General features: G+C 43.8%; 1 protein-coding gene and 2 long non-coding RNA genes across 3 annotated transcripts in view; 1 reads left to right on the forward strand and 2 right to left on the reverse strand.

The window, feature by feature from the left end:
* The window catches only part of Zswim6 (zinc finger SWIM-type containing 6), a 200,800-nt gene extending 198,278 nt beyond the window's left edge, over positions 1–2,522 (reverse strand). Inside the window, exon 1 of the mRNA XM_071612575.1 lies at positions 1,862–2,522. Coding sequence (XP_071468676.1) covers positions 1,862–2,522 — 661 coding nt within the window. The remainder of the gene's footprint in view (positions 1–1,861) is intronic.
* LOC139705791 (uncharacterized) lies at positions 493–1,826 on the reverse strand. The gene is made up of 2 exons (XR_011707623.1): positions 1,464–1,826; positions 493–730 (listed from the first exon to the last, which is right to left on the reverse strand). It is a non-coding gene; the product is annotated as an uncharacterized lncRNA (long non-coding RNA).
* A 636-nt stretch (positions 2,523–3,158) lies between the features above and the next one.
* On the forward strand, positions 3,159–24,067 carry LOC114094948 (uncharacterized). Its single transcript, XR_003583170.2, has 4 exons — positions 3,159–3,681; positions 22,490–22,618; positions 23,366–23,426; positions 23,817–24,067. It is a non-coding gene; the product is annotated as an uncharacterized lncRNA (long non-coding RNA).
* The last annotated feature ends 3,462 nt before the right edge of the window (positions 24,068–27,529 follow it).

Genomic DNA, 27,529 nt, shown 5'->3' on the forward strand with positions numbered 1-27,529 from the left:
AGATGTGTTTCAATCCATTTCAAACCAGCAGAAAAGAAAAATGGTATAACTTTAAAGAATGCTAATTAGATGTTAAAAAGGAGGAGGGAGGCAAAAAGGATGGATAGCCTCAAAAGCTAGCCCCTCTAAACAGAAGGAAAGGGTGCTGAGCATAGAAAAGGACAACACTGGGGGCTTCCTTTGGAAATAAATGACCATGCAGAAAATCACGTTTGCAGATTGCATTAGAATTCAAATTAACCAGACCGGATTAAAACAAATCTTAATTCTCTCTTGGGGCCACTATCCAGACCCACACCCCACTCCCCCAAAGGAGGAGGCTAAAAAGAACGGATTACAGAGAGAAAAGACTAAGTGAGAAACCAGAGATGCTTCCGAAATCTATCCCCATCCGTTTTGTAGGGTGTTCACTACAATTTCAACAAGACTAACATGGTAAAGAATTGGAAAAAATGCAATTTGTAATTAAGAGAAAATATGCAGAGAGAGGAGTTTCACTATAGCATTGTTTATTTTGATGCAGTTCAAATACTCCCACCGTTATGGCTGGCAAGATATCTGGACAGAATGGGGGGGGGGGGGGGACATTCCGGAGGTGGAAGGCCAGGGGACGCTTTTAAACTCGGTATTTGAGAAAACTCTCATGGTCTGTCAGAGAAAAGAGGGCTGTGCTGCTTTAAATCACAAGTCCTTCTCTTGCCTTTGTCAAATATCTTCTACTTTACAAGCCCTGAAAAGAAATAAAGAGACTCTTTTGTTTGGTTTCCCCTTTTCGGAGACTGACAGAAAATTGAAAAGGGCACAAATAAACCTACAAACGGGAACAAAGTGTCGGGTCATGCCCGGCAGCCGCGCCAGGGGGACGCGGGAGCGGCCGCAGAGCCCGCTGCCTGCGCTCCTGCAGTCCGACTTCAAGTGGCAGTCCAGAGGTGCTCCTGGCGGCTCGCTGAAGCACCACGACCTGACCCCAGCGCGGACCAAGCTCAGGCGGTGAGGCTCCCGAGCCGCCCCACAGAAAAGGGAAGCGCGAGCGGCTCCCTCTGGGGCCCGCGCCCTTTAATTCGCAAGCGTCCTCGGAGACAGAGGTTCCTCTGTAGAGGGTCCAACCTGCCGCCGCCTCCCTACCTCGCTACTCGGGGACAGGGGAGGCTCGGGGAACGCAGGACACTCAAAGCGGGGCGGCCGGCGGAGCTCGCCTGCGCCAGACGCAGCAGCGACCCCAGAGCGTCGCGGCTGCCCGCCCGTCGGAGCCCCGAGCGCAGCGGCCACCAAGCGGCGTTAATATGCATTCCCCTCCCCTCAAATCGCGGTGGGAAGGAGAAGGAAAAGGAAGAAAGAAGAGCGAACGACAGACCAGAGGAGAGGGGGGAGAGTGCAGAGCGGCCCGGCCCCGGCTCGGCCGGGCCGGCATTGTCTGTGCGGCCCGCGCCCCCTCCCCCGCCCCGCACGGCCCCTCCACACACCCGAGCCCGAGCCCGACAGTCCGCCAGCGCCTTTGTCCATGTCCGCCCCGCAAGACCGGCGAGCAGCCCTCCAGGATGTACGCCCCAAGGAGGGCAGGGAGAGCGCCAAGAGCCGGGGGGGGCGCCTACACCCACCCCACCGACCCTGCGGAGGGGCGCGTCCTGCTGATTCATTTCCACTCGCGCTGGCCCGTCCGGGGAGACCAAGACGGGGGCGGGGGCGGGGACGGAGAGAGGAAATGGGCCCTCGGTTCGCATGGACTGTCCGAGCCAGTGAGGACACGGGGCGGGGGTGCGAGCGCGCGCCGGGCTGCGGGGATGCCCGCGAAGGAGGAACCGGCGGCCTCCCCGAGGGACTGACGGACGGACAGACGGCCCGCAGCTGCCCCGTGACTCACCGACTTGCAGGACGTTGTCTACGCAGCCGTTCTCCAGCAACGCGATGCCCCGGCGGAAGGGCAACCGCGTTTCGTCGCCGCCGTCCGCCGCCCCGGCGGCCCCCACCGACGGGGCCCCGGCCCCCGCGGCGGCGGCGGCGGCGGCGGCGGCAGCGGCGGCGGCGGCGGCCGAGGTGGCGGCCGGCGAGGACGAGGAGCCGCCGCCGCCAGTGCCGCCGCCCGCGCCGCCGGGGCCGCCGCTGTCGTCGCCGGGGCCGCCCGCGGCGCCGCCACCGGTGTTGAAGGACGAGTACATGCAGATCTCCCGCTCGCTGCGGGGAAAGGACCAGTAGACTATGCGGCGTTGCACCGGCTCCGGGATGCGCTCGAAGCGCTCTTCCACGCGCTGGAACGGCCACTTCTCCGCCACCCTGCGCGCCGCGATGTCCAGCAGCGACTCGGGGCTCTGGGTCTTGCCCGGCGGCAGCAGCGCCGCGCCGCCCCCGCACGCCGCCGCAGCCGCTCCGCCCGCCCGCGGGCCCGGCCGACAGGCAGAGCTGTAGCCGCTACCCGCGCCGCCGCCGCCGCTACTGCCTCCGCCGCCGCCGCCGCCGCCGCCGCCGCCGCCCGGCCGGCAGCAGAGCCGTTTCGCGGGAGGAGGCTGCTGTCCGCGCTCCGCCATGACCGCGCCGCTTCTAACCCGACAGCGGAAGTGCCTGGACCCTATAAACGGCACAAGGAAGCGCGACACGCAAACGCCGTGGCGACGCCACGCTGCCATGTAGGGCCCGCCGCTCCTTGTACGGGCACGAGAGGTGTGGCCTTCTCCGTGACGCAGAGGCTGAGGCGGAGCTCCGATAGGGAGAACCTCGGACTGGGGGCGGGGCCTATGCAAATCGCTGGACTGAAACATAAATAGAGCACTCGGCGGACACGGGGGCGGCGGGGGCGGCCGGGTTGGGTGCCGGGTGGGTTGTGAGAATGTCAGGCTGCCGTGACGCGGGGGGCGGGACTCAGGCGGGGTTCCCGCGGGAGGGGGCGGATCTCTGGGTCTGGCCCAAAGTGGGTGAGTCTCTGTGCCCCCTGCCTACCCAACTTACCCCTCCAGTTCTTTACGTCTCTTTGATGTCCGACAAGTGAGGAAGAGCCTTGTGGGTCGTAGCAGGGAGGGAGGGGAGTCAGGGGGTGTGCAGAGAGGAGTGTTCGGGGGCTAGTGGGGGCGGGGCCCGCGGTCCGATGCCCCACCTCCCGTCAGCCTGCCCGCGGGGGGAAAAGCCTCTGGGCGGAGGAGGCGCTTTCAAAACAAAGAAATGCGGCACGGAGCCCGGGGGACGCGGGTGGAGAGGAAGGCGGAGGAGGCGCGGTTGAGGCAGCCTGGCTGCCCGCTTCCCTTCCAGCCAGTCCGGGGAACTACCCCCACCCCCAGCCGAGGCTGCAGCTCCGGGGAAGGGGGAGGAGGGCTGTGCACGACAGTTGTTTCCACTTCACTTTTGTAGACCCGGGTGGGAAAAGAGAGCGCCCGCGTAGCTGCACCGCACCCAGCCCTGAGCCCCGCGTCCGCTCTGTCCTGGCGGCCGGTCTGGGAACCGAGCCGGCCGAGTGCCCGAAAAGGAGTAGAGCTCTTGGAACCTGCCCCGCAGCACCGCGACGCGCGTCCCGAGCTAGCCGCGGCTGCCTCTCCCTTTCACTTCCTCGACCCCTTCGGGCTAGGAGGCCGGAGACGGGTGGAGCCGGGGAGCTTGAGATGCCCGTAGCCGCGCCGCCGAGATCCGCTCCAGACCCTGGGTTCTGCAGGTCGGGTGGAGCGTCCACCGGGCAGTGGATTTAGCAAACACACCTTTGTGAGTACACACGCCACGGGGCGGGCGCAAACCCCACGGGCGCGCGCTCACACGGCCCAGCCGGCTGCAGACGGGCGGTGGACAGCGGCAGAGAGCGCGCTCGGTGCGCACTTGGGTCTGCGGCCAGGCTCGGACTCTGGAGTCCCGGGGCTCGGGACATGCACCGCTTTCCCTGCGACCCTGGCGGCGCCAGAAAGGCCTGTTTTCCGGGGGCTAGGCAGCGAGGGAGAGCTGGCGAGCCAGGAGCGCACGCTGGTCGCTGGTGTGAGGGCGCGGGCGGAGACAGAGGAGCGAGTCCAGGTCTGAACCGAGAACCCTGCGGACATTGTTCTTCGCACTCCACAGAGCTTGGTCAGGTCACGTCCACGCGCAGACTTAATTACCACGTTAGACACCCTTATTCTGCCCCACCTACTGTTTTTACTGTAAACAGTGTTATAGATACTGTCCTATTGTTGAAGATAAAAGGTATCTCCTTTGACACTTTCTCATCTTTTAAGGTTATCGACTGCTACCCACCGCCTGCCTTTTAGCCTGGATTTAAAAGGAAAGAGCGCGTCACGTTTTAAAGAAAACCGCCCACTCAGGGCCCAGGCGGTGGAGACCTTGAGTTCAAAGTCGGGCCTCCATGAGCCCCAGGCTTCAGGTCACTGGGGACCGGACGCTGGCAGACTTTCCATAGCTGCTTACTTGTTAGGAAAATTTTGGTGACATTATGTTTTTGTATATCCGTCTAGCATTTTTCTGGGCATCTCCTCACTGCCAAGGAAAAGGCCTGGGCAGAAAACTGGAAGATCTTTATGGGTAGATGGAAGGTGAAATATCTTTCCTCCAGTTATTTCTTTTCTAAACCTCTTTAAAAATAAAAATAATTTTTTAAAAATATATTTTAAGACAGATGATTGAAGAAAATAAGTTGAGAGGCATAACAGAATTTGAGCTCCACTTTGCACTCGGAAACAGTAATGATCCGATTTAGGCTTGTGTAATGTGTAGATTATCGAGCATTTTCACACGTGTATACACAGACTCACTGAACTGGAAAGTTAAAGATGACAAAACCTGTGCCCCCAGACAGGATAAGTGACTCATTCAGGGTTATATGGGGTGTTAGGGGAAGAGATTAATTCACATTGAACAGGAAAATAGACACCTTAAAAGATACCTGACCTTTAGAGATTTTAATATTGTAGTGAACCAAAGAGAACTGGATTTAAGGCATGACCTTTCTCTGGAAGAATTTAATTTAACTGTAATTCAAAGACAAGTCCAGGGCCACCAGCTCAATCTGAACTAGTTTACCCCCTTCAGTCTCTGACGCTGTGACCACTAGCTCCCTCTTAAACTGCCACCTCATCCCTGGGCTTCCCTAAGGCTCTGCTGTCGCTTATTAGTTTCCTACTTGTCTTCCATCTTTTTTAGTTTCTCTTCCTCCAAATTGTTTAATGTACACCCTGCCCTATAGCTTAACATGGTCTTCTCTATTTTTGGTGACCCATCACTTGGAGAATTTCCAGCATCCACTCTATCAAAAAAAAAAAAAAAAAAAAGACTATTTCCAAAGCTACTTGTTTATCTCTTCCCAGTGGTCACCTCACTTTTCCATCACCTCAGGATGCCCATGGGCACCTCAAATCCAAAGTACTGCTTTTCTCCAGAGTCTGTATTCCCTCTGTCTCCTGTCCCCTGAATTTTTATTGCTGCTGTCGCCGGTTCCTAGGCCTCAAAGCTGTTTTCCTCTTTGACTTTGCCTCTTGCCTGCAACTCCCACAGTTTTACTTGCTGTGTTGTCTATCCCAGCCCTTCTTGCTGCTCACAGTCAATTATTCCTCCTCTTCACTCTGCAAGAGCCTCCTCACTGGCATGTCTGTATAGCCCTTCCTCCTCCAAATCCTCCTCCACCCAGCTGCTGTGCTTCCTAAAGTACATTTCTGATGGTGTCACCCTCCTGCTCAAGTCCCTTTTAAATGACTCTCTGCTGCCTACTGGAAAAAATTCAAACTCAGATCTGATATTGATCAAACCCAACTTTCCAGCCTTGTCTCTCACTAAAACCCAAAAGAACTTCTCCCTTTCCCCAACAGAAATTCAGATGTGTTCCAACAGGATTTGTCCACTCCACACATTTGCTCAAGACATTCCTGTGGCCTGAAATATCTCTCTTCCCTGGCAACTTGTCAAATTCCTACCCTTCCTTCAAGGATTTGCTCAAATACCACTTATTCTGGGAAAATCCACCTGGGTATGTGATCTCTCGCTCTCCGTGAGTCCCTCTAACACTTTGGATCTTCCTTGTGACATTCATACCGTTCTGCCTAGCATCACAGTTATGTACATAACTGTCTAAGCCATTGTCTTCTCTCCCTTCCCTGGCTAGAAATTCTGTGAGGTTTGGAATCATGCCTCCTCCATCTCTGTAGTCTCTGAGTGCCCAGCACAGTACCACAAGGCTTCTGCCTACCCAGAAGTTAGCTACACCCATGAGCAAGTGGTGGTATGTCATCCTTGGCTGATGCTTGTGCCACCCTCATTTGTAGAGATTTACAGCATTTTTTCCTGGTGTTCATAAAAATAATTACTAAATTACTTATAATTGCCCTTTTCCAGCAGGCTTCTACCCCAGGGACCAAATCAGGGGTAGAGCCCTCTCCAATGTTTCCCATTAGGCAATGGTAGGAAATCAAGTACAGAAAGTGTACAGCTTCCCATATGCAATGACTCATCATATCACATCACACCACACCACATCAGTTAGTATGGTCAGGAGCTAGGCTCCCCAAAGGCTTCATAAATAGTACTCCCAGGAGTTAAACTGATGAACATAAGGAAGAGAGAACTCTCCACCTCCACCCAGACACCATATCCAGTACCTGCCCCAGTGCAATTAAATGCATAGCTAGATGGATAGACAGATGAACGGCAAAGGAATTTATTTAAAAAGAGCAGTGGAGTCCTAGCCAGAGATCCATCATGGCTCCATTAACTTAAAAAATGAAAATTTTGAATTAAATTCAATGACAGGATATCAAATTCCTGAAGTGGTGCTTTTCAGAGATCCCTCGGGTACCCCAAGCATAACGCATGTAACTTTGGAGCTAAAGACCAAAAAGTAACACCTGTGGCAAAGCTCCCCACATGAGTCTTCTTCACACTAAACTTTGAAAGCTACCCTTTGATGGCCAAAATGTCATAGTCCTCAATGCTTAGGAGGAAGCTGCAGAAATAAAACAGGGCATTGCCTCATTATTGCTAGTCATCTCAGCTAATTAAGATAATAATTTGCCATTAGTAGGAAGGTTCCAACACTTGAAAATTGGATTAGGTCTAGAGAACTCCAAAGTCATTTAAAGAGGGACATAAAGTTATGCACATTTGCATACTGTTTTTTATAGTGAAATATGTTTTTGATATTATAACCAGAGCTAATTATATTCCATAGAATATAATTCGATCGTTTGGAGGGAATAAAAGCCGAAAACAGTATAGTTAGGCTATGAACCAGGCAGTAGTCTCCCCTCCAGTAGTATGACAGAGAATTCCATTCTGTGTGGCTAAAATGGATAAAGAAAGAGATATTAGAGATGACACTTGAAAAATGTCCTTAAATAGGGAAAGTGTCAAAAGATTTTCCTTGCCAGTCTTTTTTACCAAAAGCTTTCTTGGGCAAAATAAATAAATAAAGTTGGCAAGGAATAATCAACCCAAAACAAATCAGTTTGAAAATTGCTCTATTTTTTTAAGAGGAGAAAAATTGATGCTACAGAATCAAGCCACTTTACTATTAATATTTTTAGAGAACTAGGTCCTTTACAAACAAGAATTCATGTTGATGCCGCAGCCCTCCCTATACAAGAAGCAAATGAAGAAACTGAGACTGAGAAATTTGCTAAAAGTTATTTGACTCCTAATCAGTCAGGGAATTCAAATTGAGTTTGTCTGATTCCAAAGCCAGAAGAACTCTTTTCATTATCCAGTATCTCCCAAACTTGCCAGATCATCAGAACCATCTTGAGCACTTGTTAAAAATATAGATTTCTTTTACTGATTCCCTGGATATTCTTATCAGCAGGTGTGGGATGGCGTTAACCCATACCCTGGATAGTTCTTCCTAAGAGATAACTTTGGAAAACATGTATCTCATACCACATTGTCACCAGTTCATTCCTTAAGATGTACTCTTTCAAAATTTGCTATAATTATAAGTAAATGTATTCAATCACTGATAACCAACAGATCTTTTCCATCCTACTTCTTAAAAAAAAGTGTATTCTGTTAAGGTGGAAACCTTTAAAGTTATGACTTGAAATTTTTAAAAATAAATTATTACCTCCCAACACGTACCAAAAAATCAGATTGGCAATATACTTACAAATTAAACTGCTTCGTATTTTATGATTTGGACAATAATTCTACCAATACGTACTATTTGCTTTCATTAAATATTAGGTAATCTACTCTTGTTAACTTTTAAAAAACATTTTATGTAAATAGAATCTTTGTACAATTTCAATGTTGTAAAAACAGACCATTCTCTTCATTCTACCATTCAGTCCAAAGTGCAATGGTAAAGATCTTAGGAAATGAAAACTACTCAGAACCGAAATGTTTTTCAAGTCTCAAAACAGGCTTAAAACTAAATGGTAGCCAAAAGAAATAGAAATTCACATTTAATTATAGCTTTTAGTCTTTTCCATTTTTAATAACTAACTTTTTACTAAGTATTTTGTTAAGATTATCACAAGATTGCCAGGCACGGTGGCACACACCTGTAATCCCAGCAGCTCGGGAAGCTGAGGCAGGAGGATTGCTCTTGAGTTTAAAGCCAGCCTCATCGACAGCAAGGCAGTAAGCAACTCAGTGAGACCCTGTCTCTAAATAAAATACAAAATAGGGCTGGCGATGTGGCTCAGTGGTCGAGTGCCCCTGAATTCAATCCCCTGTACAAAAAAAAAAAAAAATCACAAGACAGAAGAACATTATTTAATCAGATACAGTGATGATAGATGATATTTACTTTTACTGCATCAACTAGGGAAAAAATACTATCATTTAAACACTAAAAAGCGGTATAGAAGAATCATAATTTAGAAAATTAACAATTTCTTAAAATTGTATCAGTTTACCAATTGACTCTTTTTCATCTCTGATATGTGATTATGGTACAAGAAAAACACATTTAAAATCTTAGATACTAGCCAGGCACTATGGGGGAACACCTATAATCCCATCTACTCAGGAGGTTGAGCAAGAGAATCCAAAGTTCAAGGCCAGCCTGGGTAATTCATCAAGACTGTGTCTCAAACTAAAAATAAAAAGAGTTGGGATGTAACTAAATGGTAGATTGCCCCTGGGTTCATTCATTGGTACCACAAAACAACAAAAACCATTAAATACTACAGTAGGAACATATTCTCTAGGGAACAAGATACTCTGACATGTATAAAGGATACATTTGTGAAAATAATGTCATTCCAAAATCATTTCAGAAGCATATGGCATGAGCATTTTCCAAAGTGCTCAAACAACATTTCATTCATTCTCATTCCTGTTTGGAGAAAGTAAAGATGTAGAATTTTGACAATCAAATAACTTTAGGGGACACCTTATGCCTAGATGGAGTATTTTCATTTAAGACACAAACATGAAAATTAAAGTTAAAAATGTGAAAGTCAAACTTTAAAATGGAATTATTAAGGTCATGTTATCACCTACAATATTTTTAAATATTCAAGAACTCACTCCCTGTCAAGAATAGCATCATGACAATTCAGATGTGAAAAGTGTCACTTCCAATGACTTTGTTCAAACCCAGAATTAGATAACTTGTGAAAATGAAGAGGTTTCAGCAAAAGCTGGTGTATCAGACATTTTTCCCATGTGAAGTCTACATTAACTAACACCTCCACAGAACCAGACTACAGCAAAACCAGCACTATTCAGAACCTTCCTGAGAACCATTAGGTTCCCAAAAAGCTGATCTACCAAATCAGTTTTCAGCACTAAACTGTTTTATAAAGCTTAACCCTTTACACTAGAAATGTCTCTAAAACAGTACATACTTCTTGGATTTCTTAAGTATATCACAAGGAGTTAGTAAAAATACGATGATGTCCTTAAGATATACCAAGGTATATAAGGTTGTCCATAACTAAAAGCTCAGATTGCTCCCTCCCTTTCTTTCTTTCTTTCTTCCTCCTTTCTTCTATCTTACTTATTTTTTCTTTTTTAAATGGTGGGGACGGTTTACTGGGAATTGACCCTAGGGGTGCTTAACCACTGAGCAACATCCCCAGTCCTTTTAATTTTTTTTTTTTTTTTTTTTTTTTTGAGACAGGGTCTTGCTAAGTTGCTGAAGCTGGCCTCAAACTTGTGATCCTCCTATCTCAAACTCCCAAGTTGCTAGAATTAAAGGCATCTGCTGACTTACCCACTCCTTTCCTTAAAAAAAAAAAAAAAAAAAAAAATTGTTTTTATGTCCTACTTTTCTAGGTTTTTTGTTTGTTTGTTTGTTTGTTTTTGGAGGGGGTCTTCTCCTTTACAGTGTGCCCTATTGCTTTTACTTAGGGTCACATAATCACTCAGCATTCTTCTTCTCTTTCTGAATTATTGATTCCCCTCTACTATGGTCTCAGAATGCAAACAAACTGAGAAGTATGTATAAATAAAAATCAACTAAATTCTTAAATGAGAATCTTCCCTCTGGTTGAAATATGCGTCATCTTTGTCACCTTTATTTTTCCTTCTTGCAGACTTCCTGGATCCCAAATGGGTCTCAGATAACAGGGAGATTATTAAATGGCTAAACTGTGGCTTCAGAGGGTTAATACATGATGATTATTGAAATCCATGTGACTGGCGTGTCTACCAAATCGTCATGCACATAATAATATCTAGTGAATATGATTTAGATTTAAAGTATTTCATGAAATCTCAACCTTTGGAACTTGGTGGGTCACTTCTGGAATCTATGGCAATGTTCTGACAGATTTCAAATGAACCAAAAGCTGCCATTGCTCGGTCACTCAGGAGAACTGTCTGCCCTGCATTCCTATTACGGCATGCACTCCCCCTGGAATGAGGGCTGGAGATCAGATCCTTCACAACCTGCCCCACAAGAGGCAAGGCTGTGCATTCGAATGACCCTGCCCTGCCCACCTCTCCAGCTAGCCTTGTCCCAAGTTCATCCCCCTCATCTGGGGCTTTGCCAAGACAGACTGCTCAGGCCAGCTTTCAGTTCCTTGAACATTCATTTGCTCCAAAGGGCTTTTGCCCAAGAGTACCCTGTCTGGATGTTCTCTTCCCCAGGCCCTGCAGCCACTGCCAGGTTTCCTCCTACTCAACTTCATCACACTTCCTTAGGAAAGCTGGACCGCCCTGCCAGGTCAGCTCTGCCTATTACACACTCGAGTAGTTAGCTTACTTACTTCTCCTGGGAGCTCTTGTCCAAGTTGTCATTTTTCATTTAGTCATACATAGGACAGATTACCTGGAAAATAGTAGGTGCTCAATAAATATTTGTTCACTCCATGAAGGGAGCAGGGGCACTTCGGGCAGACTGGCCTCCTTATTATGGTCAACATCAAGGTATTCCAGGAGAGCAATTACCAACAGCTTACAAAACACGTGGGTCTTTCCTTTCAAGAAACGAATAAATTCTACTCTATGAACATTCAGCAGCATGATGTGAAGCTATTACTGCTATGTTCTGGAAATCATTGCATTATTTCAAGCAAAGAAATAAGAAGGAAATCTTCCCAAACAAATGTCAAAAACTTTACCACACTGTCACACATGCTGCTTGTAGCATTTGTCTTTTGTTAATTTTTTTTCCTGGCTTTCATCTCAAGTGTCTCTCAAATTTTGGCAAATTTCGAGTCTCCCCGTTACTATGGAAGAAGGAAACAAGAATCTCAGAGATTGGAAGAGGAGAGAAATCCACTTTATGAGGGTTCTAGTGTTTTCCACCATCAATAGTAATTTGTGCATTGAGAGAATGTTGATTAGGAGGCAGTTCTTCTGGGTCATCAACAAATATTTATTTTTGTGCTTCTGGTGTGCCAGGCATTGTTCTGCCAAGACAGTCTCCACCTCCAAACTGCTACATTGAGGATAAACATGCTCTCCCAGATGAGAGCTCTCTGGTTTATCCTTAAATGAGGTTCAAGTTGTGGAGCATGAACTAGGAGCTCTAAGTGAGATCTTTCCCTTTTCCCTCCAGGCACCAGCACACACTTCAGACATTTCACAGAACTCTTCCTGACACCCTGGAAACTGGGGTTACAAAGAACCATACTATATACAGTGTCAATTTTATTTTTTTTTCTGTCCCTATGTCACAGGTGGATAAAATATCTTAATTTTCAGAGCAAGAAATAAACATTTGATGTTGCTTTTTGTTTTTGTTGTCCTGAAGTCAGGATAATTGCTCATATCCACAGAACCCTTAACCAGTAGTAATAAAAATTCTTGAAAAATCTGGAAAAGGAAAATAGTTTGTCTCCTTAGTAGGCAAATGTACACAATTTTACATCCTGTTAGAATGACTTAATTTCTTTCTGACTTTGAACCTAGAACCTCCATGCATGTATATGCCTATGTAAGACTTGGTTTTAGTTGGTTAAATGATAGTGTATTATAATAGTCCACACCTTATATCACCAGAAAATTGGAAAGTTCTCTGAAGGACAGATATAAGAGATTCTAAAACCAACTATTCATTTGCTTCATCAACCTGATGAATTGCTTTCCACAGCAATCCCCCACCCAGATCTACTTTTTCTTGCCTCTGATTCTTGCCTGAGGAATACCCAGAGGAGGCCTCTACCTGAAAAGTACATTTGAGCAAGGCAGTCTCCAGACTAAAGATATCCTACAATTTACAATTCAACCATTAGAGTTTTGGTTCTTTGGCACCTTTGTTAGTCTTTGAAAAAATGTCAATATCCCTAGGAAGGACTAAGACTGAAGTCATTATCAGTTTATGCTCCCAACAGATTCCTGAAACAACTGAGTGCCAACCCTCTGTGGAATATTAAAGTCAGGACAGGCCCTAGATAGAGGGCAGTGCTAAAGGAAAGAGAGACCTCTGTGTGGTGAAATTAACACTGAACGGTCACTAATTCTGCCCTGGATTTCACTCTTCAATTAATAGGCTCTCCTTAAAGGTCTCTTTCTCCACCCACAACATCCACAACTGCTTTGCTTCTCTTGCCTAGGTTTGACTGTGTGTGAGGCTGTGTGTGTATTTTATCTCTGGGTGTGAACATCTGTGTCTGTATCCCCAGGTCTTTCTTTGGTCGTGACACTGGCTTGTCTAATGGTGGTAATCATAAAAAATTAATTCAGATTACTTGTTGGATGATTTAGGTATTTTCAGCTTCATTAACAGCTAATCACTGCACAATGGATTACTCCTCCAGGGTTTGAAATATGCCTTCAAGGTGGCTAGACTCCCGGAATGATCATGTAAGGGGACTTCAAGAGGGTATCCTATACACACAGCTATTATGTCTTTTGTGTGAACATGTGTTTGCCTATGAACTATCTGTGCATGTTCCTGGCAGATCCCCTTTCTTATTCTCCACTCGCTGCCGCACCCCACTTTCTACCAGGTCTGTCTTCAGATCCCTCGGTCACCAAGCCTCCCGGAGAGAGGCGAGAGCTCATTTAGGTCTAGTAGCACCCTGAGAGGAGCACCCCAGTGTGCCCTTGGAAGAGACAGGCCAGCCAACTGTACCCATCAGGGTTCACAGTGAAGCTGGAGGTGAAAGGTGTATAGTCTGAAGGCTGGGAAAGGTGCCACTGCGGACACAGCCAAGTGTATTACCACACTTGGAAGGTGCTCATCTTGCCATGACCTGAGGAACAAATTAGCATCAGTGACAAAAGTGTGACCCCAAAGCCAAGGTCTTATGTGAACTCTGTCTCCAACCACTGAGAATATTCTGGTGGGCGTGGAAGTTTGGTTGGCACAGAAGCCGATGAACACACTGCCCCCTTCCATGACAGCCCAGGTTTTGACCAACAAAAGTCGGGTTCACCAGAGGGGCAGCAGATTAAGGTAGGGCACTGGACTCAAACCTTGCATCCACATCTAAATCCTGTTTTTGCAGGTCTTATACAAACCACTAACTCCTCCAGCCACACAGGATGCTCTATAGGTAGGACTAACCCTGTCTGCCCTTGACAGGGGCCATTTCCAAGAGCTGGTTGGATCTGTCAGGGGTTTTCTCTTAACATTTATCAATGACCATTGTCAGGTGTTGCTAGGGTTGCAGGAGAAAGGTTTCACTTGATTGGCTAAGCAACTGTATTCCTTAACCAATCCAAACGCTGTGCCTGGGGGAGGGGGGACTTAACAAGATAGAACAATATCAAGCACAGGCAGACGCATTCCGTGTACTAATAAGGCGTCTGGAAAAATGGAATTATAGTGTGCAGGAATCCCATGCCCCTCCACAGCTCCAGCCATGGCCTGGTTGCTATTCAAAGCGTTACAGCATAAGTTAAAGTCATTCCCACTGATTGGAAGATATCAAGATTTCAAAACAGAGGAGTAGCAATTGTAAGGAGGAAGTAAAACTCCTTGCTCATTGTGTTTCACAGCCTTCCTTAGTAAAACTGCTGAATTGTAATTTAAAATATTCCACCCTTTCAAATAAATTAAGCTCATTCCTTAAAAACAGGAAGTGAGAGAGGCACACATGTATTGTCAACTAGACATGCACAGACCTCGTCCCACAAAGCAAAGTTGAAAATCACAGAACAGTCCCATGTATTCATTTTAGAACGATGACAACCGGGTTCACCACTGGGGAGGCATTATGCCTCTGGCAGTGCACTCTTGGGCTAAAACCTGCATGCTAATTAGGAAACAAATGAAAGACAAATATCAGCTTGAAGGGAAATTTGGATCTAGTCGTAGATATTCAGACACTCAGATATACCTTCTGGTACTGAGGAAGATCAGAGTGTCCTCAATGGTAGCGATGACTGAACCCTCCCTTCAGAAAACAACTGCCAGGAAGCCAGATGTTCCTGCTGAACTCTGGTCATAGATCAAAAACAAACAGCATTATCTGGCCTGAAAAATGAGTCAAGCTTCTATGTGGCGCTGACTCCCCATTCAGTTAGCAATACAATCACCAAACTGTAGCATTTTTATTGTCTGTTTTTATTCAGTCACAAGAAAAGTTTAAGTCTTTCTGGATAAGCCTCTTGCTCTGCTCTCAGACCTCTGCTCTGGAAAGATGGAGCTGCCATTCAAGAATACTAGTGGAAGGAAGGAAGGAAGGAAGGAAGGAAGGAAGGAAAGAAGGAAGGAAGGGAGGAAGGGAGGGAAGAAGGAAGGACAAAAGGAAAAAATAAAATGTACCAATGTACATTTTCTGTGCAGCCCAACCCCTATTGCCCATGTCCCCTATCCAACTCTGTCTCTTATGCTCACAAAGGACCCCACAGTTGACCTAAGGTGATTGAGCTTATTTTCAAGCTCTGAAATGCAATTTCAGTGTTCTGTCTGTGTTTTACTTCATATGCATTTTGAAGTAGCTCAAAATGAGAGAAAAGAATAAAATATTTCAAGGCTGGATAGTTTCACCTCCCACCTCCACTGGTATAAATGGTATAAAGAATATCCATGGGCATAAAATGATTTTGGAGAAGGGCTGGGAACAGGACTGACTTAGGAACTGCACAGAAAGGAGAGCCTCACAGTCCTCTCCATCAAATTGGGGTACCCACTTACTGCTATTCACACTGCTCTTCAGTAAGACCAGTCTCAATTGGACTTTGCTCTAAATACTCTGGTACCTTAATGGAGTCACTATTGATTAGCAAAAATTACTATTCCAATGGGGAAGAAATTTAGAGCATGTTTAATTAATTCTATGGTTGCATAAGATGCAAACGCAAATATTTGTGCTGTTGGCAACATCTTAGGAAGTGATTTAACCCACTTGCATGGTTAGGCATAGCTTATTATATGGCCCTGTGACTTTAACCCCATTCATTTCTCCCTTTTGATGACCTCCATCATGTTTGTATAGTAATTCTTGGGACCACTATCTTTATTTTAGAGATCCTAATGTCCAATTTGATATTTCTAACTTAGAACCCATCCTGACCTCTTCTGCTCTCTTCAGGAACAAATCCAAGAGAACAGAAAACTTACCATTCACCTATAATGTTACTATGGAACAGTTGGACCTGGAGTGGTAGGTTTTGAAATTTGTCATCATCCTAGATTCTTACCCAGCCTGGCAGGTACACCCCCAGTCACCACGCAGTATTCTCCAGGATTAGCACTCCAGGGCTTTGTGAATTGGTTCACTCTCTCCGTTGTTCATATTTCAACATAACTTTTGATTAGAATCATCCAGTTCATTTGGTTTATGAAAGTCTTACTGGATCAATGAAAAAACTTGACCACAAATTTCAAACTGCAAATAAACAAAAGTTCAACCATTTAAGTTTCACACACACCCCTTTTTATTCCCGGCTGAACCACGATCTCCAATACAGGGGGAAATCTGCTAATGATTTTAAAAGTACAGAAATGAAGAAGAAAACAAACAGCCTGGGATAACCTACAAATAAAGAATTAGTTACAGACCATTAATGATCACCAGGAAAAGATGGAATCAGAGAGGGAGCTACTCAGGAGTTCACGTGAAAGTTGGAAAGATCACATTGAGTTTGCACCTCAAGAAACTGTCTAAGAAAAATTAGGCTAAAACAACAATGAAGTTAGGGTGAAAAGATGTGAGTTTAGTTTTCAAAAGTTTAAGTTTGTAGTGAATGCCCCTTTGGTTCAAACAAGAAACAAAGGGAGAAATCAAATAGCTTCATGGACAAGCAGAGCAGTTGGTAACAGGTCTGAGTTGGTAAAATCTTGGGAAAGGCTCCAAGACACAGCCTTAGAACAAGCAGGAAGGACCCCTACATCTCTCCAGCTGTCCACTATTTCACCAAGACCTGCCTGCTTCATAGCAGACTGCTCCCATTTTCAATCTTGATTGTGCCCTAGCCATCACCAACACCAAGCTCTCCCTGTGGATTTCTTTCTTTTGTTTTAGTTATTTTCTTAAACCTTTTCCAAGATGGTCCTTTTTTATTGATTCCTGCCACACATTCAAACTTTTTAAGATACCATCTCTCAATAACATATGCTTAACTTATAAAAACCCCTTTGATCACATTCATGAGCATGAGGGCTGATTTGTTGTTGTTGTTGTTGTTGTTGTCTGGGTGGGGGACAGTTGTGGCTATTTCCAGCCATCAACATAGAAGAGGGCTTGTTATATTAAAGTGAATGATAGGTTTAGAATTGGCTTCATTTCTATGATTTCTTGAGCATTTTTACAAATTATCAATTTCCTCAGTTGTTCCCAAACGGATGTTTATTTAGGCAAAACCATTATTACAGCACATTCAGTAAAGCTTTTAATTTTCTTGCATCTACAACAGATTTTGGGAACATCATTTAAGACCCACACACTTTGTTTTGATTTCTGAAAGAAATAACTATAAAAGAAATTGATTAATTAGACTTTATCAAGATTTTAAAAACCTTCATCCAAGAGACCCTTAAAAATATGAATAGGCAAGACAGGCACCAGGAGAAAATAATTATAAAACAAACTTGACAGAGGGACAGATGACAGGATATGAAAAGAATTCCTACTCATTAATACATACAAAAAATTGAATGGAAAATAAGCACAAGACAAAGTGTTCAATGTCCTTAGTCATCAGGAAAAGGTAAATCAAAACCACAATGAGATATCACTGTATGCCCACCAGGATGGTTTATAATTAAAAGACTGATAACAATGTCAGCAAGGATATGGAGCAACAGGAACACTCTCATGGTTGGTGGGAACATTCACTTTGGAAAAGAAGTAGACTCTCCTTTAAAAATGAAACATAGAGCAGCTATAATCCAGCAATTACACAACTAAGTTTTTTCCCAAGGGAAAAAAATCAAAAGATTTGTATAAGAATGTTCATAATCGCTTATTTATAATAGACAAAACCTAGATACAGCCCAAGTGTCCATCAAGAGGAGAATGGATATACAAATAGTGGTAGAATCATACATACATGAGAATACTTCTCAGCAGTATAAAGCAATGAACTACTGCTACAATAACATGAACAAATTCCAGAAACATTATTGTGAGTGAATGAAGTCTTACACAAGGAGTTGATACCATTTGATCACTAATATAAAATTCTAGAACAGCAAAATTTGATACGTGACAAAAAAATCAAAACAGTGGTCACATCTGAGTTTGGGAATGGGGATAGAGACAAGGATCGACAGGAAAAGGGCTTGAGGGAACTTTCTATGGTGATGGAAACGTTCTAGATCTTGGTAGGGGTTTGCGTACACACCCACAGATTTTTCAAAGCTCAGAAACTGTATACTCAATTTTTACATTTCAACATATGTAAATTATATGACAAAAGTAAATATTGAACTGATATTTTTAGGTGGAAATTGGTTGATGCCTATAATTAGTTTTTTATGTGTGCTGGGGATTCAACCCAGTGCCTTACATGTACTAAGCAAGTGCTCTACCGACTAAAGCACATCCCCAGTCCTACAATTTATTTTTAAATACATGAAACGTAAGATGGATTAATGGAGAAGGCATGTACAAGTATATGCATGTATAGATGTATACGTATAATACATATGATAAAGTAAGAATTGTAAAATTTTAATGGTAGAATCTACAACTAGGTGGTGGGTATGTGGGTGACTCTGTAAAACTCTTTCAACTTGGTGAATGTTTGAAAACACTCATGATAAAGACCTGAGGCCCACTTGAGTTATTTGTTAGATCCAAAAGCTCCACTTTCTTAGCATTCATATTAGCAGATTATAGAGAAAACAAAGGCTGGGATTAGAAGAATCTCCAATCTGATTTCTTTTTCTTTTCAAATTTAGTATGTGAGTGGACAAAAGAAGCCAGGAAACAGTGACTGTAAGAGAAAGAAAGGGAAAGAGAGTTCGGAAGATATGTAGCCTTAAAAAACAACAACAACAAAAACCCCTAATGTAAAATGTTGAATATCCAGAGCAGGCGCTCAGTCTAGACTTTGTAGAATCAAGAAATTAATGAAAACACCAAGGCTGCATCCTCAGAACCACTGAGGAATGATAATTACAGACAGTATTTCTGGAGCAGACACATAACCTTGAGTCCCAGGATACCCCCTAAAGCACTCTAATAGTATGCTATTTGTGGAAGGTTTTTCCACCTTTAATAACAGAGAAATAATGTTAGAAGGAAAGAAATCCCTCATTTAGCCACTGGGGTGTCATTACTGAGCCCCAGCTGAAGGCCCCTTAAAAGCATCCATGTGGTGAAAGAACATGTTTCCCCATGAAATCAAAACTGAGTACATCTGAGACTTTTGAACATCTTTTTCTTTGGATCTTAAAATGGATTTGTGCATATTTGTGAAAAAAAAAAAATTTATGATGTGCTATCTTCCAAAGTGAATGGTTATTTATAATTCATAAAAGACCTGAGCACAGGAAAATCTTTTCCTTTTATTAGCCCTGTAAAGTTAGACCAGCTGATCTTTTAGAACATATTATAGACATCAAATTCTCCTCCGTATGGTTGAAGTTTCTCTCTTCAGACTAAATGCAAAGAGACAGTGCTACTGAATCTGTTGCTCAAGAGCTGGTGGGGTCCAAATCTCTTTTGATTAAATGTTAAATAAACAAAACACCACTTTCAGAACCAGTCTCCAAAGACACAGAAGGGAAAATACTTGGAATGCTAAACATACTTTTCAAATCTTGCACAGCCTTTGTAAAATATGAAGGCATATTTTAAAATGGATTTTCTGTTTCCAGCATTTAACCAGTCTTCAGACACAGTTTTGCCACATTATTTCCTTTCCACTGCTTCTGGCTACTTATGAGTCAGAATCCTGATAGCATGAGCAAGAGTGACTTGGGCCAAGGAGAATGGGCACCAGGGGATCTGGACCCAGTACAGAGAGCCGTGGTGCCAACGGTTCCCATACAGCTGCACCTGCATGTCCCCCACCAATCATGATATCACGGAAAGTTATTTCCTTCAAAGAATCCAGCTTTCTTAGCTCACCCTGCTAGGGTCACGTCTACCTCATTTGCTGCTGTGCCACAGACCCACATAAAAGAGTTAGGCAGATCTTAGTTAAATCTGAAAATAGCACATGTTCTTGCTTTCTTTGAAGTTCCCTGCCCTCTAATATTCCAGATGAGCCTTGTCAACTCTATTTTAGAACTATCTGGAGATAGATGTGCTCTCTGTAGCCTGAATTTAAATGCCTTAACTAAAATATGGATTGCTAACTGCCAAACACAAAAGCCAATTCACTTTGAGAACAGATTCCTTGACTAAAAGAGGGGAAAAAAATTGTCTCACCCTTGGTTCTATAGCATACCCCTATTCCCACTGCTGCCTAAAAACAATGATTTCAATTCAGTTTTAAAGTTTCTGCTAAACTGAGAAGTTCTTCCATAATATAGACAGTTGGGGTGGCCAATGAAGCAGACGTTGTAGAGCTGAACATAATACTGACGTTCCTTGCTCCTGAGATGTGAGAAGTCCCATCAATATTGGATGGGAAAGGAAGAGAGGTGAAATTCAGCTAATGGTGATTACATTATGGTGGGCAAATCTCTCTAGGAGCCTCTTTCTAGTTAGTCAGCTTTCTATCACTATTGACAAATCATCAACTTATAAAGTGAAAAGTTTTGTTCTGGCTCACGGTTTTGGAGGTTCCAGAACATGGTTTTGTGGCCCCATGGCTTTTGGACCTGTGCCGTGACAGCATAGCATGGTGGGAGCTGGTGGCAAAGCAAAGGTAGTCAAGAGAGGAAGAGGAAGAGGAAGGGGCTCGGGTCCCACTATCTCCTTCTAGGGGATGCCCCCTACATGATCAGCAGATCTCCCATTAGACCCCACATCTTAAAGTCTCCACCACCTCCCAATACTGCCAAGCTGGGGACTAAGCCTTCAACATATGACCTGCAGGGGGTCCTCCCAGATCCAAACCACAGCAGAGGGAAAGACCGGCTTTCTGACAGTTCAGTGCTCTCCTTCCCCTCTTAATAGCTCTCAGGCTTTTAGCTGCCAGAGGACAGTATAAATACAGAGAGGAGGAATGCAATATTCAAGTGCTTTCTGAGCAAGTTTTTCACTATCGTGTGCTGCCTGGCTCAGAAGATCCGAGTGAAGAGATCTCAACCTCTTGGCCACATGCCAGCTTCCCTGTGTGGTACCAACAGTTGGGAAGGAAAAGGCAATATTTATTCTGAGGACCCTGACAACACCATCCTTAAGTCATGCGTCTACTCCTGAGAGGTTTGCATTTTACAAGATCCAATGAGAGAGGCTCCATGAGCTGTACTAGAATTTTCTTCCCTTTTCCACCCTCCCTCTTATTCAACAGATCTAAGCACTGTTTGGAAAAAAAATTAATGATGGCAAAACCAAATATGTGATGTGCTATCATTTTAGTTTTAGTTTCACCCTTCCAGAATTTATTTCCCCATCACAAAAATTGAAATCTTTCAAGTCTTTCCTCTTCATCATCCACCACTCAAAACATTCAATCATTCTCTAACATAAACCTTAATCAAATATCTACTGTGTATCACATCCATCCATCTACCCGTCCTTACTACAAATATCACTTGGGCACTTAGAATGTGCCAGCCCCATGGTAGAGATGCAGAGATGAAAATCTGTGAGCTTTGCCTTTCAGAAGCTCATGTCACACTGAGGATGCTCTTATCTATGTCCCATAGGCTACACAGAGTAAAGTTAACTTGCTGCTGTCATTATACAATGGCAACGAAACAGGGGCATAACTTCACTCTGACAACTTCTCTAGGTTCATGACCTTGCCCACCCCTTTCCTTTGTTTGCTACCCACCCTCCCCACTGGAACTTCATATATGGTCACTGAAGAGAAAAACTAAATGTTCACTGCAGAAGGAAAAATTTTGAGGGCATGGCATGAATAAAACATAAAATAATGTCAAATGCTCACTTTGTATTTCTGAAATTTAAACAGCTACTGCCAAGTTCAGTGTATTTGATTTTCTTTCCTCCTTTCCTCTACTGACCCCTCCTCTGCAAATAGGCCTTTGGGGTGAAAGTTCATCTGGCAAATTCACCCAATCCAACCATCTTTCTGATCTCTAGAGACAAGCAAGGGGATCGTTCCTTTGTGTGCTTGGGGGCGGAGGGAGGGGCCTAAGCATGGCTTCTTTATCCAGCATCCACTAAGCTATGTCCTTTGAAAGATTGCTTTATTTGGGAGAAGATTGGAGGGGAGAACTGAACTGGAAAGAAACCTGAGTGAGAAGAAGATGCCAGAAAGGCACCCAAGGCTTCCCTTTAGGCTGCCTCTAGCCAAGGCTCTGACTAACACTAGGGTTTGTTTATGGCATTTCATAAATAGGCCAGGCGAGCTGCCTTAGCCAATGCTTCTTGAAGAAGTTTCCATCCCCCAGGACAAAGCCAGATTGTCCCTGTTTGCCTGTTGCAGTTCACCAAGACTGGTTTACAGGTTTGTAAATACTACAGGGTCAAGATATGGATCCTCTCATCTCCAGAGGCTACTGTCAGAGCCAGAGGTAAGTGGGACAGCCACCTATGAAAGGAATGCAACTCTGTCCTACCTTGTCTTTTTTTTTTTTTCCTTTTGGTACTGGGGATCTAACCCAGGGGTACTTTACTACTGAGCTATATCCCCAGCCCTTTTTAATTTTTTTTTTTTTTTTTTTTAGAGACAGTTGCTTATTCTGGCCTCGAACTTATGATCCTTCTGTCTCAGTCTCCCAAGTGGCTGGGATTACAGATGCGTACCACTATGCCCAGCTCTAATGGTCATATTCTTTAAAATATTTTTAAAACAGGTAAAATTTACCTTAAAATTTATGTTTATTTGTCTTACACAACTTTATTGACATAGAATTCACATATCATATAATGCACCCATAAAAGTATATAATTTAAAATATTCACAACCAGCACAACAAGCAATGTAGAACATTCTTATCACACCATTCAAAAACTCCATACCATTAACACTTTCCATTTCCCTCCAAAACCTCCCAGTGCTTTGTAACCACCCACTCTACCTTCTGTCTCTATGGATTTTTCTACTGGCTATTTCACATAAATGGAACCATATAATATGTGGCCTTTTATATCCGGCTTCTTTCACTTAGCACAATATTTTCAAAGCTCATTCATGGTATAACTTTATCAAGCCCTAGCTTTCCAAAGCATTTTCATTTCATGTAATCAAAAAAATTTTTTTTTAAAGTTGCTCATAATATGCTTCACATTTTTTACACTAAGTTTTTGGATGTTAAATTCTATTATACACTTGCAGCAATCACATCTCAACCAGGCCAGCTACATTTCCAGTGCTCAATAGCTACATGTGGCTCCTGGCTACTGAATTGGCCAGCATAGCCCTAGCTGGAGTCCTTTCTGTTCCTTGTTAAAAACAAGAACATAAACTCCTCCTGCTTGCTATCCCACTCCTGGGCATCTCTCATCCCTATTGGCAACTACACCATGATTCACAAGTGACTTTAGGATTTAAGGCAGTCCCTATATTGTGCTGCTTAATTCCCTTTTTGTTTCTCTTGCAGAGGACTATGGGATCTGGCTTCTACCTTGGCCATGGCAACTGAGATCAAAGCATGCGAGCAGGTAACTGGAGCCCTCTCTAACTGCTGGCTCTGCTTACCCAGGTGCTATGGTGAATGGCTCATCTTGCTGCTGTGAAACTGTCTGCTTCCCTTCTTGAGAACAGCCTTGAAAAAACATAACAAAAGAAGCTGTTCTCTTACTTAAAAAAAAAAAAATAAGACTGTCATTTCTTAATTTTCTCCCTGCCACATTTTCCAGCCATTGTTTTGCTAATAATAGCTCTAAGCACACAAATAAAGCTCACTGGTAGTGGTAGATTTGTGAAATTGCTACAAGCTCCCTCACAGCTTTATCCTGCTCCTGTCAGCCATTTCCCCCAAGAAAATGGACGTTTAATCAGTGCAAGGTGCATCTTATTAGTCTGGCTCATCAGCTATCACCTCTTTCCAGGCTCCAGAGAGAAGACAGACACCCACAGCGCTGCCACCAACTACCCAGGATGCAGGAATTTCAATATGAAGCAGCGTCTTTATGAACCAAGCACAGTATTTATCCCAGCGTGGCTCTGTCTATATAGTAATATGTAAGTTATTTCTAAACATTTGTGACTCCTAAGATTGGCACATGGAAATGTTAGTGAAATTACTATTTTTTTTTGTGGAAGAAAAAACTTACAAAATAGAGGTCTACAAAATGGAAGAATGATGGCAAGTTTAATAGGTACACACTTAATAAAGATATAGGAACAGCAATATTACCATCTTTCCTGTTTGTTCCAGAGCAGGAAGAAAGGGAATGCACCAAAGTTGCTAAAGAAGGGATTTGGGGTTGACTTTAGGGAGAACTTTCTGGTAATAACATTAAAGTGCTGAAGAACCCCACCGAAGAGGCTTTTGGGTTTCCATCAACATACATTGCACTGGCATTGACTGAGCACCTTTTAGGGATTTCCTTTTAGGGAATTTAATTAGGAAGTTGTCATTCAAATATTTTTCTGGAGTCTGGTTTCCTAACTTGAAGTGTTGCTATCTCTTTATTCAAACTTAGCTTGTCTTTTTCTTTTTCTCTTCCTTTCTCTCTCTTCCTTCCTTCCTTTATTCATTCTCTCCCTTCCCCCTTCTTTCCTTCCTTCCTTTCTTTTTCTTTCCTTGATGCTGATAACCCAGGGCCTCACAAATGCTAGGCAAATGCTCCACCTCTGAGCTACAGCCCAACCCCTTGTCTTTTCTTGTGCTTGGCTATCTATGATGGGCCACAAGGCCCATGGTTCTGGAGTCTGCAAAAAAAAAAAAAAAGAAAGAAAGAAAAGAAAAGAAAAACAGCTTTAAAAATTAAAAGATTATTTTAACAGTAAAAAAAATGTCATTCACTACACAAGTCAAGACTTTTTTGGCCCTTTGCTCAAATGGCCATTCATACAGCATGACATTCTAGGATGAGATAGCAATGGTAGATACCTCAGAGGTTTGGAGACTTCCTGTGAGCTTGTTTATATATAGTACCTGTTTCCTTTTACTCAACTAAAAATTTATTTTCTATAGAAAATGGCACCAACACTGCCATTCTAGGATTTTCTATTAGGCCTCACTCAACAACTACTTGGCTATGTATGCACAACAGTTTAAACACCCAGTGCCCCAGGGAATGTTGTAAAATTTTACTGTCTTCAGTGACACCCTATTCCATGAGTTGTGGAGAACCAAGTTTTCATGGGAGCACCTGGCTATGAATCACTGGCTCATTGGCCGCCATTTGGAGTCTGTTTTCTTGTTGTAATTAAATTTTCCTTCTGTTATGCACATTCCTGTGATGGTGGTTCCTAACCTTTCCAAGGGGTGCATATCTAATTCCACATAACTCTGAAATTACTTCAGTTGTTTCCAAGGCACTCTTTTGTGTCATTTAAAAAGTGTTTGAAACATCTTAATAGTCCCATTTTCTTCTTCTTTTCCTTATGCTTATTTCCAAATGGAAGGAAATCTTGTGAGGTAATAGGGTGGTGAGGGTCGGGTAAGTTTACTTTAACTCCTGCTAGTTATTCCATGTTATGCCTCAATGGGTTATTTGCATCTGGTCTCTATTTGTTAACATCGATGGGCTGTGTTTGCATAACTAGATCGAATTATGAAAGGACTTCCATTCTGAATGTTTAGCACTGACAGAATGGTTAATGTTCACACACATAGAGAGCACCACCAAGCAACCAAGCTCCAAGTACAGATAGCAGCCTTGGAAAAGCTCTGCTGGAGGGAAAAAAAATTCTCTTAAAGTTCATCCGGAAGCCTTTCTGGTTTCAATTTCCCCTCTCCTTTTGAAATAAGATCCAGTACCCCCAGTCCTCCACCTTGAGTAAAGTAGCTGGGACTTGGCAGGAAGTGGTGTGGCAGACCACCCAAGAACAGAGGTGTCTGATGTGCAAGGGAAGTTAAAAGAAAATCTAAAGACGATGTCAAAGGGATGAGAATGCGTCACCGATCCAGGCTCCCTCTTCCCTCCAGTGAAGGTCCCCACATTGAAGCTATCAGTTAATCATCCAGCTGGAAAAGGTTGGGCTAAGTCACTTCTGGCCCATAACCTCTGCTTTAAGACAACGCACAACTAACCCATTCCAAAGACTTCCAACACTTTCAAGTTCTTGAGAAATGTTCCTGTTCCTTCAACCCCTCAGGCTGTGTTTTGTAAACATGCCTCTCTCTTCCTTTTACACACGTTTCCTTATCACCATCTGATGTCTTTGGTCTCCTCCGTTAAACTGTGAAGTTCCTCAAGCCAAGAACAGACCTTGTTCCACCTGAGTGTGCCCAGCACCTCCGTGCTAATACCTGGGATGGGCGAGTCAAACCACATCTGGTTTTCAGTACTTAGCTTATTGTATTATCAGTTCAGACCAAAGGGCTCTCTTTAAGATTGCAAGATCTGGAAGGGCAGGACCTCAATTCATGAACAGGGCAAGAGTCAGTTTCCCTGATAACAACCACTTCTGGGGTGTAATTTGAGGAGTATGGGAAATATTCCTCCACCCCCACCTCCTGAAATTCCATTCAGAACATTTTATCACTCACAGTTTTGATCCTTGTTAAAACACAAACTCCTCTGAGAGCAGTGACATGATAAGTTATCTGTAACTTAGGATAGATAAGGACAGGTAATGAGCCTGGGGGAAAGGAGATGGAGATGTCAACAGACAGTGGAGTTTAGGTGTCAGTCAGCCCCATTCACACCAGAATCTTTTCCAGAATGTCTGTGAATATGAAGAATTACTCTCTGTCCCAAGGTTCAGCAGACTAGATTATAAATAAGAAGGGAGACATTTAGAAAGCCCTGACTATGTGCCACACAGTGCTCAACAACCTATCATCCCCTCAGCTACCAGAGATACCAGCTACCAGCTACCTATTATTATCCCAACTTTACAGATGAGAAAACTGAGCCACACAGGCCCAGAAGTCAAACAGCCCCAGGAGAAGCACTATTGACATGTAAATAGTTCCCAAACTTACTTTCTCATCCCTTTTCCACATTGCCCCTTGATCATCATCCTTCTTTTACCCTTGTCTAAAGACTTTCCTTAGATAATCCTCATGAATCCTAAATGTGGGAAACACAGACAATTAAGAAGACAGCAACAGGGTTCCAGCTATACATAAGCCCTCTACAAAGATGAGTTTTCAAGAAGTGGCAACCAACACGCTGGCTGAAAAATGTAAATTGTGATCTAGGACTTTAATAGTAACCGTGAGTTCCTCTCAAATGCAGTGCATGCACTGAGATGCTTCCTCCCACCCCATACTATTGTCTAAGCAGGGTCATGAGCCCAGCAACCTTCACATCACTTGACACACATGGAGCCTTGTCGGGGTGTGTTAATTGTAAGACAGGTATAAACAAACATACATATGACCCAGCTAACAACAAGACGATGAGTTGAGATAGTTCATCTTGAAGGTTTAACTGGGGAAGATAGACTCCTTTTTAAACTTTACATGGGAAAAATTATATGGACATTTGCTCCCTAGAAAAGAGGTGATTGTCCGATAACTAGAAGCAGACCAAGCTAAGACAACGACAACAATGAAAACAGATAGATAGCAGAGTAAAAGGCAGGATGATGGCACCGTGTCTTGTTCCTGACAGGCGCTTGGTACACGTTTGTAGGGTTTTGC

Source organism: Marmota flaviventris, chromosome 5 (assembly GCF_047511675.1).
Source record: "Marmota flaviventris isolate mMarFla1 chromosome 5, mMarFla1.hap1, whole genome shotgun sequence".
In the NCBI taxonomy this organism is placed as follows: domain Eukaryota; kingdom Metazoa; phylum Chordata; class Mammalia; order Rodentia; family Sciuridae; genus Marmota; species Marmota flaviventris.